Source organism: Onychomys torridus, chromosome 1 (assembly GCF_903995425.1).
Source record: "Onychomys torridus chromosome 1, mOncTor1.1, whole genome shotgun sequence".
Classification (NCBI taxonomy): Eukaryota; Metazoa; Chordata; class Mammalia; order Rodentia; family Cricetidae; genus Onychomys; species Onychomys torridus.
The window spans coordinates 52,708,668-52,726,721 of NC_050443.1; the positions used below are offsets into that span (position 1 = coordinate 52,708,668).

General features: G+C 39.5%; 1 protein-coding gene across 2 annotated transcripts in view; it reads right to left on the reverse strand.

Moving 5' to 3' along the window:
- Window positions 1-18,054, reverse strand: part of Mctp2 (multiple C2 and transmembrane domain containing 2) — a 240,556-nt gene that overhangs the window by 172,091 nt on the left and 50,411 nt on the right. For both annotated transcript variants that reach the window (XM_036173220.1, XM_036173212.1), the window contains 2 exons: window positions 5,448-5,510; window positions 3,839-3,947 (listed from right to left, as the gene is read on the reverse strand). In XM_036173220.1, coding sequence (XP_036029113.1) covers window positions 3,839-3,947; window positions 5,448-5,510 — 172 coding nt within the window. The remainder of the gene's footprint in view (window positions 1-3,838; window positions 3,948-5,447; window positions 5,511-18,054) is intronic.

The window sequence follows — 18,054 nt, forward strand, 5'->3', positions numbered from 1 at the left end:
AAGAAAAGGAATCCCTTAATTAGGCACAAAATGCCCATTACTGGATCTAGTGTGGTATAGGCAAAGGAAGATGTCAGAAACCCAAAGAAAAGAATTCTACACTAGAAAGAGTCCTGGCATGGCAATATTTGATATGTGTCCAAACCTCTACAACTAAAGCTCTTGGCCTCACATGACACTCTTCTTATATCCACTATTATACAAGTGGATAAAGTCATGTTTACAAGGGATGGAGAGGGGAACTTAGGGAAGGAGGAATGGTAGAGCAGGGAGAGGAGGAGGAGAGGACAGGAGAGAGAGAGAGAGAAAATACTACCAATACCAAGAGAACATAAACAAGCGACAGATACGACAGACAGGTTGATCTGGGTAGCAGCTGCAGACCCTTGCTCTTTGTAGGACAACAGTGCTAAACCTATTTGGTATTCTGAATAACACATTCCTTACTGAATATTTCCAAAGAACTCTTGACCACTCTGTGTATTAACCAACTTCAAAAAACATCCCAGAAAAATCTCAACATCTTCAAAGACAGAAGCAAAGGATTCAACATCAGTAGGGTGCATTTCCCAGCCCTGGCCAACAGAGGTGCTGGAGTGCCTGGGAGGCTCCTCCTCTTAGTTTCAGGTGGGTCAAGAAGACTCTAAGCATAGCTTTATACTTTCTTGATGTTACCTAAGCAGTCTTCTCCTGAAACTGAGTTTTCACCCCAAGACCTGGAGAAATACCAAATCATGACTTTTGGCTGCCTAATATCTCCAGATATTAATGCAGTATTTTGTCTTTTTACCAAGAGGCTTCCTAGATAGAGCTACTAAAAGTGTGAACTTCAAATCACGATTGCTTAATAAACACATCTTCTTTAATCAAACAGTGGTTGCAGCCACGATGCTATTAAAAGCATGTTTTTAGAGGATGAAACCAAAAATCAGATCATAATATTCTAGTCAGAGGTCAGCAACTGTAGCATCTGGGTTCACTCCAGCCCAATGACTAGTTTACCTCTGCTTATATTAATTCAGTTTTAGCAGAACATAACCATTTCCATTTACCCATGTGTTCTTTGTGGATATTTTCCTGCTATAGTAACACAAGATGAATAGCTGTCACTCATGGATCATGAAGCCTAAAATACCTACTATTGGGCCTTGGGTATAAACTGTTTGCCAACCTATATCTGGGCTGAAAGCTTCATAAACAGGAATGGTTTTGTAACAATTCAAAAAAAATGCTGAGCTGTTTGGTAACAAAGAATGATTCATCAGAAATAACATCTATGAGGAAAACCTACAAAATGAAAACCATGCATGGAAATTAACAATCTTCTAGCTGTTCCCCTGAGCTGAAGGGGTAACTCAAACCTCTGAATATGTTGGAAAGCCCCCATCATAACTGAAAGTTAATATGTGATCAGTTACATGTATTTTGATTTTCAATTAAAAATGAAATATATTATCCCATTTAAGGAAAAAATATAAATACAACTCTCTTATAAATAATGAATGTATATACACTCTACAGTAATAAAAGGAGGGGAATGAGCTGAAGAACACTATGTTAAGTGAAATAAGCCAGGCTGAGAAAACCAAATGCTGTATGTTCTCATTTATATGTAGAATCTCAGAGAAGTTGAAAGTAGAATGGTAGATGCCAGGGGACAAGAAGAACATGGGGAAGAGAAATGGGGACAGAGGTTAGCCATAGACATATTGTTATAGCTGTGTGGGGCAAGAAGTTCTGGGGTTGTGTTGCCAATAGAATGACCATAACCAACAAAACCTTATAGGGATATGCTGTGCTTGTATTAGAATGATACGCCAAGAATAGGCTGGCTAGATGACTCATACATAAGAGAGAATCAAAAGATCAGAAAAGGCTCCCAAAGGGATTCAGGGCCTATAATTATCCCCAAAGTTATAGATTTGGAGGGAAGGGAATTTGTGTGTGTGTGTGTGTGTGTGTGTGTGTATGTATGTATGTATGTATGTATATATGTATATATATGAATTCCAAGATTAAAGACATGAATATATGCTTATATACACATGCATATATACAAATATAATATATAATATTTATTTATATAATATATATAGATATTACAAAAAATTTGTTCAGGGACCTGTAAAGTTAAACATTCTCTCTCTTCAGAATGTTCTTAACATCTGAGGATGTTGTCACAGAATGGATTTGAAAGTGGTCTTTTTTAACAAAAGCAGTCACTGAGACACTTAGCAGGTCCAGAGTCAGGTCATCTGTAAGTGGTCACTTATATTGATTAAGGATCACATCCCTTAGATGTTATCTCAGGTATGAAGATCTAGGCGATCCTTCTCATTAAATTGGCATGGAATATATCTATAGACATGGATGTGTTTATGACAGATATAAAACATATGTGATTCAAATGGCAGATAAGAAATTATTGGATTGAATAAGAAATAATAGACTTACTAACAAATACAATGCAAGACCCTCCGTTTTGAAAACTACATGTGAAAAGAGAAAGGGTTTTTATTAAGAAGAAAGGATGTGCTGGGCGGTGGTGGTGCACACCTTTAATCCCAGCACTTAGGAGGCAGAGGCAGGTGGATCTCTATTGAGTTCAATGCCAGTCTGGTCTAAAAAGTAAGAGTTCCAGGACAGTCAGGACTACACAAGAAACACTGTCTCAAAGGGGGAAAAAAAGGAGAGAAAGAATATGTTTCACACAGTTCTGGCAGACAGAAGTGATATAAGTGAGAGCAGATTTGTGGAAGAATTGTCAGCACAAATATGTGGACTATGAAGAGGTAGTAGGAAGAATTCTGGGGCAGCGGTGAGGTGACTAGAAGGACAATGTGTGTGGCAGATGAGCTATCCATGCTCAAGGCTTGGATATGAGAAGTGGAAGCTGACTAATATATGATCTGGGTGCAGCATTCATACAGCAGAGGATGAATCAACACTCCCTTGTCCGCTGATGCTACACAAGGACCAGCAAAGCCTGTGTAGTCAAACAGGAACAGACAGCATGGACAGTAACCAGAAAGAAAGGCCTTACTTAAATGGCAGATGTCAGGAGCTGCTGAGAGCAGAACAGAAGAAACCCCAACAGGTACTACCTGCTCACCCTGCCCAGCTGCATGTCTCAGCCTTCTTAACTGAAGGCAGGTTGCCATGAACAAAGATGGAATCTGTACATGGGGACCCAAGGACACAGAAATGATGAACCAGCCTCTTTGGAGACTCAAACATGCAAAGGACATGCAACAACATGATGAGTTTAAAAGAGAAAGTATATTTGCACAGAAAACCATGGCCTATTTTGAAGATGGAAAGCAAAAAGCAAAGCTTATTGCACAACAATATGGGTATCACAGTCTTAATTTAATTTAAATAGATATGGGGATGTAAACCGGCTTGTAGAAAATACAAACAGATAATGGCTATAAAGGGGATCCTATGGAATCTCAAGACAGGAAGGAAGAAGTTCAAGGCTATTTGCATCAATCAGTGAATCCCATTGCCTCATCTTAAAAATCCATTCACTCTCTTCAATAAAGTGGGAATACCTAGTGACTATTTTTCTGAACTATGCCAAATACAAATTATCATGGCTATTTCATTCTAAAATAGCTTTATGAATTGTTACTATTTTTTTAAGGATACCAGCATTTATCACTTTTAAATAACTCACAGTCAATGTATATGGAAGAGGCTGAGGCTGGAGGTCCAATGTGAGAGATGAGCTCCTCTTTAAATAGTGTGAGATGGACCATGGTTGAGTCTAGCCTTCCTACCAGGACACAGAGGAATTTTTAGGCTACTAAGCAAGCGCACAACAGACCAACCTTACCGCAGCGATCCCGGACCACGAGGTTACGGCCTTCCTTCAGATGTATAGTGAGGAGGTATGCAAAGGGGCTCGGGAGGTGACTCAGGCAATCACCCGCTTCTCCAAGAGTCTGCACAGATGAAAACAGCGTCTATGTCAGTGAAATGTGAGCCCAGGTGGAGACACTGCTTACTAATCAGGAAAGACAAAAGAAACAGTGCTCAAGCATGAACCTCAGCTGCAAATTGCTTTGATAACATGGTCATTAACTCCATTATCAGCCAATTACTTGATATTTTCCCCTAATGGGATTGTATCTGAATTCTGAGGTAATCATGAGTATAACTTCACAAGATAAAATTCCAATAATTGAATATATAGTATGTCAATGTCTGAACCCCCTAAACTCCTTGCCTGATTGTAAAATTTCTTATGATAAAAGTGTACACTTGGACTGGAGAGATGACTCAGCAGTTGGGCACCTGCTGTGTAATTATGAGGACTGGAGTTCCAGTCCCAACACACACATAAGAAGTCAAACATTCTATGCACATTTGCAACTCCAGCTCTGAGGGAGGTGGAGATAAGGGGTTCATTCAGGTTGGCTGGCACCTAGCCTAGAAAAGAAAATAGGAGTCTTGGTTCAGGGAGAGATTCTGCCTCAAAGGAACAGATGGAAAGTGGTGGAAGAGGATGTCCTCTTCTAGCCTCCACAAGATAAAAGCAAGTGGAGCTACATACACAGCTATACACACATATATACTTACACACTCACACACACAAGGGTGTGGAGAATAAACTAATTTCAAAATAAGAACAGAACACTGGAGAAGAAATAGTATGAAGAGAGCAGAACGGGGCTGCCTCCCACCAAGGTGTGTCCACATCTCCACCTCATATGTGGACTGTCTTGTCCACATTCACATCAATCCTCACCAACTCCAGTAGACCTCCTCCACATGGGATAGAATTTCAACTCAACATGAGTCTTCCAGTCCATCAGGCTCTTCACCTGAGTTTCCAGGTCCACACTGGCCAGTCTCAGCTCTGTGTTCTCTAGCTTAGGCACATTCCACCTTCATTCTTCACTGTCTTCCCTTGCTGTCTTTCTTTACCCTTGTGCTCTCCCATCCTCTAAGCTCTGTCCCTTCCCTCTCTAGGAATTCGTCAACTGTCATGGGCTCCAGTGATGAACCGCCTATTTTTTGAGTAACTATGAATTGTATGAATCCTGTGCAATGTTTGAGCCAGTTCAAATTTCTGCCGTTCTTCAAAGAGCAGACGGGATGATTTATTATTCATTCATTAGGCACTCAATCAATTGATCTTGTGGCTGCAGCTGCCCTTGACAAGCTACTTTTCAAAATTTCAGAGGGCTTCAAAGGGCTTTGTCCTCTTTCCTTCCAAATTCAGTTGCATAGTTACTGTATATTTTTAGACAAATCTATTCCAGCCTAACCAATCAATAAACCTGAATTAATCTCTTCCAGCTAGAACTTGCAAGACATGTTTCTGTAGGTGGGCACTTTTCCATATATTTTAAAGATAAAGGAGCAGAGAACTGCGGACAGTTGGTAAGAAGTATTTATGATGCGGACATCAGTGTTAGTTTGTACTGAACGTCACTCACAGATTCTTCTTCAAAATGCTGAGATGTCATAGAAGCATTCAGATCATCACTGCCACGTGCCTTCTGTAAAAGTAAAGAAAATTCTGCTTTAGATAAGCAAATGAATATTTACTTGTGACAATGTCCTGCCCCAACCCTTTGGAAATCCAATATTTGCATATCCGGTTTCAGGTATGGGGGTGGCCAGGGAGGCTTTGCTAGCTATGTGGTAAGAGAATGTGAACTCAGAGGTGTAGATCAGGCCATGGCCTCTGGGACCTAGATTATCTGTTAGAGCACGGCTCAGGTACTAGATTGTTAGTACATCCACACATATAGCAAACGACTTGTTTTAATCCCTATGAAGAGGACCAGGAGGGCATGTAGGTGGGACTGCCTGGCCTGCAACTACCAAACTAAATTATTCTGTCCATCCTCCTGGGAATTCAGCATGCACAAACTAGGAAGCCTTTCAATATTCAATTTGTGGAACATTTTTCCAACTAGACATCTTGGGTCCCACAACTGTCTAATCGCCAATCCAAAAGTAGGAACCAGGCATTTCCAACAAATGACTTTACAGGGTAACATGAGGTTCCTAGTTTGTGCTCCCATACTCAGGACGGGAGGGGTGACAGACTATACATCTGTCAAGAGTAAATATGATGCTCAGCATCCTGCTTGGTCTAGTTGTGTGTGCACAGATGAGGGAATAGCTAGAAAAGCTGAGGATTTTGCAGGGTTAGAGAGCAGAGTAAGAGGGTGATGCATGCAGAGAAACAAACAGGAGAGAACAGGGTTCATGTGCACCTTTCCTGGAAATATGACCATGCTACCATTTGTCTGACACAACAGCCTGGATAATTAATTACTTTTATGAACAAAGACAGAATGTCTTGCTTTAATGAAAGCTGGGTGACTCCAACATTATAATCCAGTTTGGGGACAAGGAGGCCTGTAGAGATTGCTTAGACTAAAGACCGCTGGTATGCGGGCCATGCTTGGAGGCACAGATGATGCGGGTCTTCCTATCCACTGAAATATGTTAAGCACCCTTCCTCACTAAGACATATACTCCCTAACCTTGAGACAGTGCCAGCACAAGAGGGCCATTTTTCATCCTCCTCCAGGGTGGATGAACAGCTGCAAACAAGCAAAGGCTCCCTGACCCACCACCTCTGCATCTGGTAACAGCCAGGAGGCCATAACATACGGAAATAGCCTGCATACCAATAAGCTTCCAGCCAGGAGTAATAGCTGCCCTGGAGCTTTTGATTCTGCTGCTCTCAAACTTTTCTCTGTCCTCACCAAGCCTAGGTCCAGTGTCCCCAGAGCATGAAGATCTCGCAGTCAATTCATATGAACTCACCTAGGAAGGAGGGAGGGGAATTTTCTGTACTTTGAGTTGTCTCTGGGGCTGATGCACTTCATTTACTACACCCACTACACCTTACTACCCTGTAAGTTCTATCAGTGTCCTGGCATTGAAAGGCATCTTAACACCCCACTTGGGGCCCAGCCTAATGACAGACAAGAGTGCCACAGCAGGTCCAATGCCAAAAAACCTCTCCTTCAGGTTCTTGGTCTCACCTTGATTGACTGTTTCTAAAATGACACCCAGGCAAGACAGATAGGGCCATCAACAATTAGATTCTTACCCAATGTTCCTGATGTCAAAGGATTTTTTGCATGTCTTTTTTATTGCTTGTTATGAAGTCCCAATTTCTGCCTGATATACTATGCCAATACTGATGTTTCAACATCCAGAAACAACAGAAGCAACAATAACCAGCACTCTCTGAATCTCTGCAGCCCAGAAAGTCTCCACTACCGTTTCGTTTTAGTAAATGAATCAATGTTCCAGTTGATCAGTCCTGTTTTAAGGCAGTCCTACAAAGCTACCAGGGCTAGGAGCAGAGTTCTAGTTTGTTATTTGCTGAATGAGTGTCATGATAGTCTTCTAGCTTCCATGTATTTTAAGTGTTTTTGACTGTTGGGCTGTCTCCCGAGCTCCTTATCTTCCATTTTGATAGTATGGATGGCTAAACCACATTGTGCTAATGCATGGTACTTTGTGTATAATCTCCAACGTTATCCTTACTCTGTTTAGTAGTAATGCTATTTAATGATGAAATTAGTCTACATATGTGTCATAATTTATATACTATTGAAAAATGAATGCCAAACCTTTATTTAAATACTCTGTAAGTTTCCCACTTATAGCAACAGGGAAATGCCATGTGAGCAATGGCATTAATTCAACATTATGGCTGGTTTTACTCACAGAAGTCACAGAACTTAAAGTTATGGTTCCCACAGCTACTGTAACTGTCATACACTATATATATACACAGGAAGGAAGGAAAATGATTACCATAAGAACAGAAAAGCACTCCATATGCACAAGAGGACAAGTTACAGCAGCTGGGAGACACATAACTTAGACTATTCTCATGACTCAGAACCTAGAGAATTATCCACTGAGCAGAATCTGCACTTTTCTCAGCTCTTTTGTAAACGTAATAACTAGATCTGAGTTATAACTTCGTGTCTTAGTAAAAGGAGCACAATTAAATTTATGTCATAAGGAATGCCTGATATCCCTCTGCCATTAGCTGTTGGTGTTTATGTTCTCAATAAGAATAATCAGGTATGTTGTGTTTGCTAAAATGTACAAGTCAACACAGAGTAAGATTACCATATTGCTGAATGCTGTGGCTTTAAAGAGGAGTAGATATGAACAACTGCTGTATGATCAGGATACGTAACAATTCTCCCACCCAGAAAACTCCTTCACTCTATTCTACTATGCTAAAATATTCCTCCTCTTCCTCACACATCCCACTATGCTAAAATATTCATCCTCTTCCTCAACCAAGGCAACCACTGATCTATTTTCATCACATGATCTTATAATTTATAGATTATCTTGTCAAAGAAGTCATATAGCATGTGAACTTAAGGCATCTGTCACTTTGCATAACGCCTTTGAAACCATTCAATATCATCTCTCTTAATTGTCAAGTAGTATTCTATCAGGTGAGAGTACAGATTGATGAACTACTGAGCATCAGTTTTAGGATTTTAAACAAGTTGTTTAAAGATAGGATAGATGATTTTGAAGAACATAAAAACCTAATAAATCTCACAAAAATATATTAAGGCCTATTATTTCCTATCTAATGTACATGTGAGGGTGTTCATCTCTCAGTCAAAGCAACAGGTGTATTTTATTTGATTTGGCTTTAGAGACACATGGGTTTGCATTCTACTTTAGTGCACTGCCACATATGGGAAGCTAATCTGTAATTTGTGGTCCTTTTACATGTGAATCCCAAACTTAAAAGAATGAAAATTCATTAAAACTCAGAAGAGTGAAGGGAGGTTTGAGATGGACATGTTGTGTGTGTGTGTGTGTGTGTGTGTGTGTTGTTGTTGTGTGTGTGTGTGTGTGTGTGTTTTGCAGGGCCAGAGAAATCACTCTGTTGGTTAAAGTGCTTGCCTAGCAAGTGGAAAGACCTGAGTTTGATTGCCAGATCCCATGTAAAGAGGTGGGCATCCTAGTGAACACCTGTAATCTCAGGGCCGAGCAGCAGAGACAGATGAGTCTCTGGGGCTTGCTGGAAAGCACCCTCGTCTGTTAGGTTAGCTCTATGCTCTGAGAGACCCCGTCTCAGCAATCAAGGTGGTCATCTCCTGAAAAAAATAATACCTGAGTTTGACCTCTGAATTTTACACAGATATGCATGTATGCTTTCACACATGCAGTTACAAGTATATGAATGTGAAAACAATCTTACATTCACACACACACACACACACACACACACACACACACACACACACAATATTGTCTCCAAGGATGTTAAAAGTAAAACATTGGTGTGAACAAATGACTTTTCCCTTTTCTATATGTTCAATGTGATCTTGCATGAACGCCACCTTCCATGTTGCTGTCAGAGAACCTTGCTGTATGGTATACTCCAGAACCAAGACAAAGTGAGTCATTATGGGTGCCTGATTTCAGTAGAACAAGATATACACCCACAGGCAGACAAGCTGACAATAAGGGACAACACTGGCTGTGATCAATTATTTCATTTTAAAACAAATCCATGAAGTAAATATCTGAGTATTAAGCGGCATATTATTTAAATTCTGTAACCCACCCAAGGCTTTCAACACCATGATTTTTAAGAAAAGAGCATCACATCAAACATCTATGCAAGACATAGAGAGTAATGACATAAGCATCAGGAATGGGATGGCCAGATGGGCAAGATAAGCTATTAAGTAGTCATTGGAAACAGTGACAGACTAAAGAGGAGGCATCTGACAACTGAGGCAAAAATCAGAGGGTGTGTCCAAAAGCCAGCCAAGTCTACACATGCACCTCATCTTCCATATTCCCTTTCTGCACAAATGACCGGGAGGTTGGTGGCAACACTGTCAAGGTTTATCTTTAGTTTTCTTTCACTTCCAAGATTGTTCCCAAAAGAAAACTGCAGAAGACTATCTAACATAACATTCAACATATCAATTGTGTGTGCACAGACATGACTGCAAAGATCAAAATTGTTCTCAGGAAACTGCAGCCCATTGCAACATTCAGCTCTCATTCTGTTTCATTCTCTTTTATAACCATTTTTCTATTTATTTGAAGCATAAGAAAACAAAAATAAAATGAAAAGATAGACTTTGGGAATTCAGCTGCACAAGGTACACTGCCATTAACTTGAGAAATATCATATTATTTTTTATACATAAATAAAAAGAAAAAATTTTCTCCTGTTTCTAACACTGAGTTACATAATTTTACCTGCCCCAAAAGACCATTTACAAATTTCAGGTGGATGAATTGCTAACATCCATTAAAAATGTAGCTTTCTTACTAAAATGCAAGAATTGAAAATGCTATCTAAACAAGAAAAGACAAAAACAAACTGGAACGAAAACCTACAGATCTAAAATTGGTGTTTTCTGTTTGGCCCTTTCATTTGAATGTCAGTTCTGTCTATTCATTTCTGTGTTGTCCATGCTGTAACATCAGGATTGAGTTGTGGCAGACGTCTTTCAGCCACAAAAATCAAACACAGTTAATATCTAGACATTTACAGAAAAAAAAAAAAAAAAAACCTGGCCAAATCCTGATACAAGAGCTTGGCCTGTTCCCAGGTACCTCTTGAACCAGGTGTAATATTTGCAAATGACCTTCCATCTTATTTGCAAGAGATGTGTTGACAGAACAATCCATCCCTTTATATTTGCTTATCACTTCATAATTGACAAACACACACATTATCATCTTCTACTAAGAAGATCAAAGGTTGTCATTGTATTCCCAATATACCAATGAAGAATCCAAATACAATGAAGAATCCAGGAGGCTAAATAATCACTAAGGAGAAGCAAGACAGTTAGGTCTTTGGGAAGATTTTTAATCCTTCACTCGTCACTAGACCACGACTATGCCAAAAGCACCTGTAACCGCCACCACACCAGATGTACTGGGAACAGAAACACCCAGTCATAAACAAGGATCCGGATCAAGACGACCTAGACTTAAATCCTTTAATCAACAAGGATCTGGGTGGGGAAAACCTAGACACTCACAACCATCTCTGCTCTCTCTTTGTGTCTTTGAATGTTTTGGTTAAATTTCCAGGCATGGAGACATTTCCCAAAGGAGCAAAACAGGATACTTTGTAGGTTTTAGATGAAAAAAAGTTCAAAAGCTACTTAATGAGTGACTTCTTTAGGGTGGACACTGTACAGGTAAGTGTTTTGTAAATTGATGCATTCCAATGAGATAATGCTGACAGAATTTAACAGAATTCCCTATAGAAACTAATAATAAAGTGGTGTCACTATGCTAGCACATTTATTACTGTTATTATTATTATACTATTATAGCATATATGCTTGGGAGGTATAGTGCAAAATCTTCATGAAAGATAGAAACATTCTACCCTGTTTTGGCCATTAAAAGTTATACATGTGTATGGAGTTAATATATCATACTTCATAAATATATGCAACAATAAGAAATAAGTTATTTCTCTGTGTGTGTAAGTGTTTAATGTGAGAAAGCATTTGTGTGTGTGAGTATGGATGGACATGTTCCATGAAAAGGGTAGAGGACAACCTTGGGTATAGGTCCTAACTTTCTACATTATTTGAGACAGGGCCTCTGTTGTTTTTGTACTGTTTATACCAGGCTAGCTGCCCTGCATTTCCAGGGATTTTCTCATTTTTGTTTCCCATTTCCCATAGGAGTGTGGGATTAGAGTTCAGAGCTATGTAAGGTTTCTAGGTGCCTTCTGGGGATTGAAACTCAAGTCCTCATGCACATGATTCAGGTGTGTTTTGTACCTAATGAGCTATCTCCTCAGCCCAAAAGTTCTTTTTAAAACTGAAGGTGGCCAGCTACCTAAGGCCTTCTGTTAATTTTCACCAGTTGACACTGTTCACATGGAAAAGACATTAGAAGAGAGGAGGGTGAAGCCATTCCCAGCTACTTGTTGGCCCAGCAGGTTTTCTCAGAAGTCTTGTCCTAGGCAAACCACTTTTAGCCTTGTTCCATTGTCTGAAGCCAGCGCAGGAACTATGGCCAACACACTGCTGATGGCTGACTTGGCACTGTGTGTGAGCGGTATGGCATTGAATCTCAATTTCATTTGCATCTATGTGGCACACTTAGGGTACCATGCCATCACTGAAGTCCAATAGTCATCCTGCCGAGTAGAAAAGCCTACAGTCATGTAACCTCTGCTCCTTCTCTGATGTCTCCTTCATTGCTCCCCTTTACTGTCCTTACCTACAATATTTGCTCATTCTTTGTTAAGTGATCACACACCCCTTAGTAGACTGCTAATTTGGGGGACTTCATAATTCCTGGTCTCATTTCATAAAAGACATCTCCAGATAAGCACACAGCTTGCTATCTTGCCTCCTCTTCATGTGAAGATTGTCTTCTCAGGGCTAGGAGCATAACTCAACTTTAGATCCTTTGCCCAGAATGTTGACTGTTTAATTCCCAACACCCTAAATGACTCTAGTAGAAATACTAACCAAAGAGGATTGATTACTCAGAAGATATCACTCCAGGCTACTCTTTGTAACATCTCTATACAGGGCTTTTCTTTTTCTTTTTGGTTTTTCGAGACAGGGTTTCTCTGTGTAGCTTTGCACCTTTCCTGGAACTCACTTGGTAGCCCAGGTAGACCTCAAACTCACAAAGATCCACCTGCCTCTGCCTCCCGAGTGCTGAGATTAAAGGCATGCGCCACCACCACCCAGCCTCTACACAGTGTTTTTAAGGACATTTTCCACTTAATGTTTCTCCATGCCACTTAGCACTTTCTAAATTATCCATGCATTTGTCATAGGAACTCCATAAAGAAGAGGGGTTTGTCTGCATTGTCAGTAGCTATGTTCCTAGGGCCAAGTTCATCACCCACAGATGTCAGAGTCGCCAAAGATGGAGATGAAGGAGAAGATCATATGCATGAAGACTCCTCGAACATGTCATATATACCAGCCTCACTGACGCCATATTGAAATCAAACAAAAATAGTAACACCACAGAACTGAAGCACAGTGAGAATGGGGCTCCTGCTTCCTTTTGCAAGATACGGGCTGTTTCCTCCCCTTTGTGGCTGTCATGCGGCTTCTCTGTGGTCACAAACTGAAGTTCTGTAACTGGAAGGCAGGTCTTCTGGAAACATCCAAGCAGGAAGCACCATTGACTTACCCTGTGAGGTATCACCAAAGCTAGTGTTTACAGCTCCAACTGCCAAATGAACTATGAGGAAAGGATGTAGCACATGGCAGAATTCATGGATGATGTTGAGGAAATAACCCTTCTATTGATCAGCATTTGTTTTTTAACCACTGCCTTTATCCTTCTGTTGGATGGAGCACAGTAGAGGCAGGGAAAAAAAAAGGAATACCTTCCTTTTGCAGCTGTCTTGTTTTGGATCTCTCTACTTTTAAAACTACTTCCCAACTTGTGTAGAAAATATAATTCTGCACATAGACTTAAGACACCAATATGCCTGGATTAAGGCTGTTTCTAGAACTAGCTGGATATTTACCAAGTGGACTCTTTGAAATTAATTTTTAATTTTTTGAGAGTATCATGCATAGGTATGCATCATTTCTACCTCTCCCTCTCCTTTCCTCCTCCATTATATCTTGAACTCCTTTTCAAATCCATGACCTCTTCTCTATTGTTATAAATGTATATACTATGTGTATATGTGCTGTGGTGGTTTGAGTAAGAATGGTCCCCATAGATTTATATATTTGAATACTTGGTCCCAAGTCGGTAGAACAGTTTAGGAAGGATTGGGAGGTGTGGCCTTGTTGGAGGAGGCATGTCACTGTGGGCAGGGTTTTGAGGGGTTCAAAAGTCTATACTGTTCATCTAGTTAGCCTAGTTAGTTCTCTCTCTCTCTCTCTCTCTCTCTCTCTCTCTCTCTCTCTCTCTCTCTCTCCCTCCCCTTCTCTATTACATGCATACACACACACACACACACACACACACACACACACATACACACACACACACACACACACATGTCCCCTGTTTGCAGACAAAGATGTAGGCTCTCAGTTATTGCTCCAGCATCATCCGTTCCTGCCTGCTGCAATGCTCTGCATGATGGTTGTACACTCCAACCCTCTGTAACTGTGAGCCCCAAATTAAATGTCATAAACTTCACAGGTCACAGTGTTTGGTCATGGCAATAGAAAAGTAACAAAGATATGTGTGTATATATGTATATACTATTGTGTCCACTTAGTGTTGCTCATCAGTATGTGTGTTTAGGGATTACCATTTGGGACTAAACCTATCAGGGGTCTCTTCCCTTGAAAAGATTGATTCTCCCTCTTCCAGCAGCCTCTGATTACATGTAGCTCTTCATCTAGAAATGGAGTCTAGTGAAATTTCCCTCATCCACATTGACATGTCAACTGGTGTTGTTACTGTGTAGGCCTTACACATAACCATATTTTTGAGATTTCATGGGCATAGCTTAGCTGTCATGTGTAAAGAAAGAATTGGACTTCCTAAACTCCTACTCATGACACTTTTCCTCCCAGAAACATTCACACTACCCCTTGTATAGGTCTATAAAATGGGTATACAGATCAAATATTTGCTGAAATCAATCATGAAGAAATTTATTTTTACAACATTTCTTTGAGGTAAATATTTTACCACTAATAGAAGATGAAAGCAAATTATGTGCTAGTGCAATGGAGATGCTTTCTTTTCATATAAAAAATTAAAACTTGCCTGAATTTTGATGCCATAACATGAACAGCATGCCCAATACTCCTTGGAGTCCTCTGACACTTTGATTTGTCAATGCTGAGGATGCTGCACTATAGAAATGGCAGAACTCTGGGCAGGGGCATTCCAAAAGTTGTTGGAGATTCCTTCCTAATCCCAAGCTAAACTTTGTTTAACAATTTCTTTTTAAAACTTAAGTTAGCAACTCAAGCTTAGAAATTCTTCAAAGCAAATATTCTGGGCTGGAGAGAGAGCTCAGGGAGTGAAGCTTAAAGCCCTGAGATCGAGTCCAAGAACAAACACACAGTAGAAGAAGAGATACAGTTCCACAGTTGTCCTCTTGTCTCCATGCATGCATTCAGATGTATGTAAATAAACAAATAGTAATTATGAAAATAGAATCTAATATATTGCTTAAGAGAACAATAATAAAAAATAAATAAAAATAAAATCTAACATGACATAATAAAATATAAAGATTGCTAATTTGATACACACTGAAAAATTATAGCAGTAAAATATGAAAAGTGTGCTTTCTTTAATTAAACCATTATAATTTTATAAGAGCAGAAAAATTTATTGTACAGAGAAACACTATAATTCATAACATACAACATTCTCAGATCTGAGGCAAGGTATTCTAGGAAGCCTTTGCTGGTATTGTTTGGTATACAGGCACATGGAGTGCAAATGGCACCTGATGTATGTTCAGAACTAAGGCTGCAGTGAGGACCTGTAGTAACATGGCTCAGTTCTGCCATAAATATCTTGCATTCATTACCTGTTGAATTTTGATTTAATTTGCAGTCCTTACATGGCCAGGAAACTTTCACTGCTGCCAAATGATTTGATACCCACACATTCAGTAAAGTAATGCCACGGCTAAGAGGGTGGGCTTTAGAACATGCCTATGCACCAAGGAACACTGTGTCAACACATTCTCAACCCAATAGAGACTCTTCAATGGTAACCAGAGCACCTCATGGTGGATTTAGCTTGAAAGGCAAATGAAGACTTCATGAACATATTCATCTATGTATCTATCACATATCTATTCTATTTCTGTGAGTATGTATATGTGTATGTGTGTGTGTGTGTGTGTGTGTGTGTGTGTGTGTGTGTGTGTGTGTACAGATTTGCACAAAAGCTTGGAGGAGAAAAATTACATTGCTAGTTATCTGGAGGTTGTAATTTAACAAGAAGTGAAGTCTTCCACACAACTAATCATATACATCAGTATGTTGGGAGCTGGTGCTTTTCAGTACTCCAAGGCTCTTTGACAAACTCTTCTGTCCCCAGTCTCAGTGACAAGAACAATGAACTTGCCCCCTGAGAAAGACCATTAGACACTACCTCAGTCACCGCAGGCTTCTAAGTGCCATCTCACTTACTAGGAGACTAGTTGACATGAGTTGTTTTCTCATGGTTCTGGAGTCTGAAAGTCCAAGATCTAGGTCCTGGAAAATTTGGTTCTCAATGAGGTCATTTACTTCTTCAAATAGCTGCCTTCTCCACATGTCTTAACATGGTAGACAAAACAATTTCCAGGACTTTCCTTCTGTTACCAAAATGTCAGTACTATCTGATGAGGGGAATCCATGCTTACACCCTCATTTATTTAATCTCAATCATCTCTTAAAGGCCGTGTCTCCAATACAATCATATGGGGGGTTAGGAATTCAGTATATGAACAGAGGAAGGTGGACACAACTCAATCCTTAGCAACAACTGTTCACTCAGCAAAACCTAGACATCATGGTAAGATACTCATGATTCTGTAAACAAACCCTCACCCATGCATGCTCTTATAAGCAGCCCTAATGAGTCAACAACAACAACAAAACAATAACAACAACAAAAATAAGTGAAAGTACATGGGCAATGGAAGGGCATAGGAAGGGGATTATCTGGAGCAAGAAGAGACAAGATATTCAATAACACGATCAAATTACAATGTGTACATTTACAAAAATATCACAACAAAAGCCGCTATTGTCTATAACTAATATAAACATTAAAAACAAGTAGGAAAAGAAAAAAACGCAAAGGCTAAAACAAAAGTAATCAAATACTAAATAACAACAACAAAAAGTCTAGCCATTCAAAGGAATCTCAAGGTGAGTATGCAGTAGACAGCTGCATCCATTGTTTAATTCTTCATCACTCACAATATCCAAGACATAGAACAAGTCCAGTGGCCAGGCACAGGTGTAGAGATAAAGCAAATATGCTTTCCATATACAAGAATATTATCCACTGTAAAGGAGAACGAACTGATGCCATTTGCAAGAAAATGGGTGAACTAGTGCAGATCATAGTAAGCATTTCAAAATAAGCCAGTCTCTGAAAATCAGGGACCATACATTTCCTTTCAAATGTGGCATCTAAAAAAACGTATTTGTAAACTAAAATGTGGATGAGTAGAGAAAAGCATTAGATCCAAGGAGAGTGGGAATGACTATAAACAAAATCAATTACCAGAACACACTATATATTTATAGGGAAAAAAATCACCACAAAGGCCATTTTTAATTTAGCTAATAAATACTATTAAGAAATCAATTCTGAAAACCCACGAATCAAACTCTATTAACCTGGGTCAATTGCCATCACTGATTTTTTTTTTTTTTAATTAAGCATAGTTGAACATATGCTCTGTATGGGCACAGAGCAAGGCCTTCAGAAAAGGACAAATTAGACATTACTCTACTAGCCATGGACACTGCACCTCACAGACAATTCATGGAGAAGAGTGAGGGAGAAGCTCCTCTTTCCACATAATAAACATTGGAATCTTAGGGACTGGAAAGACCCACCTTACACAGAAAGAACCAGGGAAGATTCAGGCACACACTAGAACATACACTAGACCACACACACACACACACACACACACACACACACACACACACACACACACACACACACACACACACATGATGTGGCATTCATCAGTTTCCAATAACATCCTTCCCAATGCTTGGGCTACACAACATTCAAATATTTATATTTATTCAACAAAGACTACTGTAGGGCTAAAGAAGTTAAGCATCCATAGCTCAAAAATCTTTCTAATTTGAAATTGCTCCTGTATCAAAGCCAAGAAGTCCACTCAGATTCAGATAAATGCAAAGATGCTGAAGAGTCTCAAGATATAATCGACAAGTTTTCCTTAATGTACTGACAAAGCTTATTAGACCTACCTCATTAGCATTTTGTAAAATGGAAATAAATTTCAAATTTACAAATATTAAATATCACAAAAATTGTACAAACAATATCCCGTAAGTGTTAAGGTCAAAATAAAAATAGCTGAGTCCTTTAATG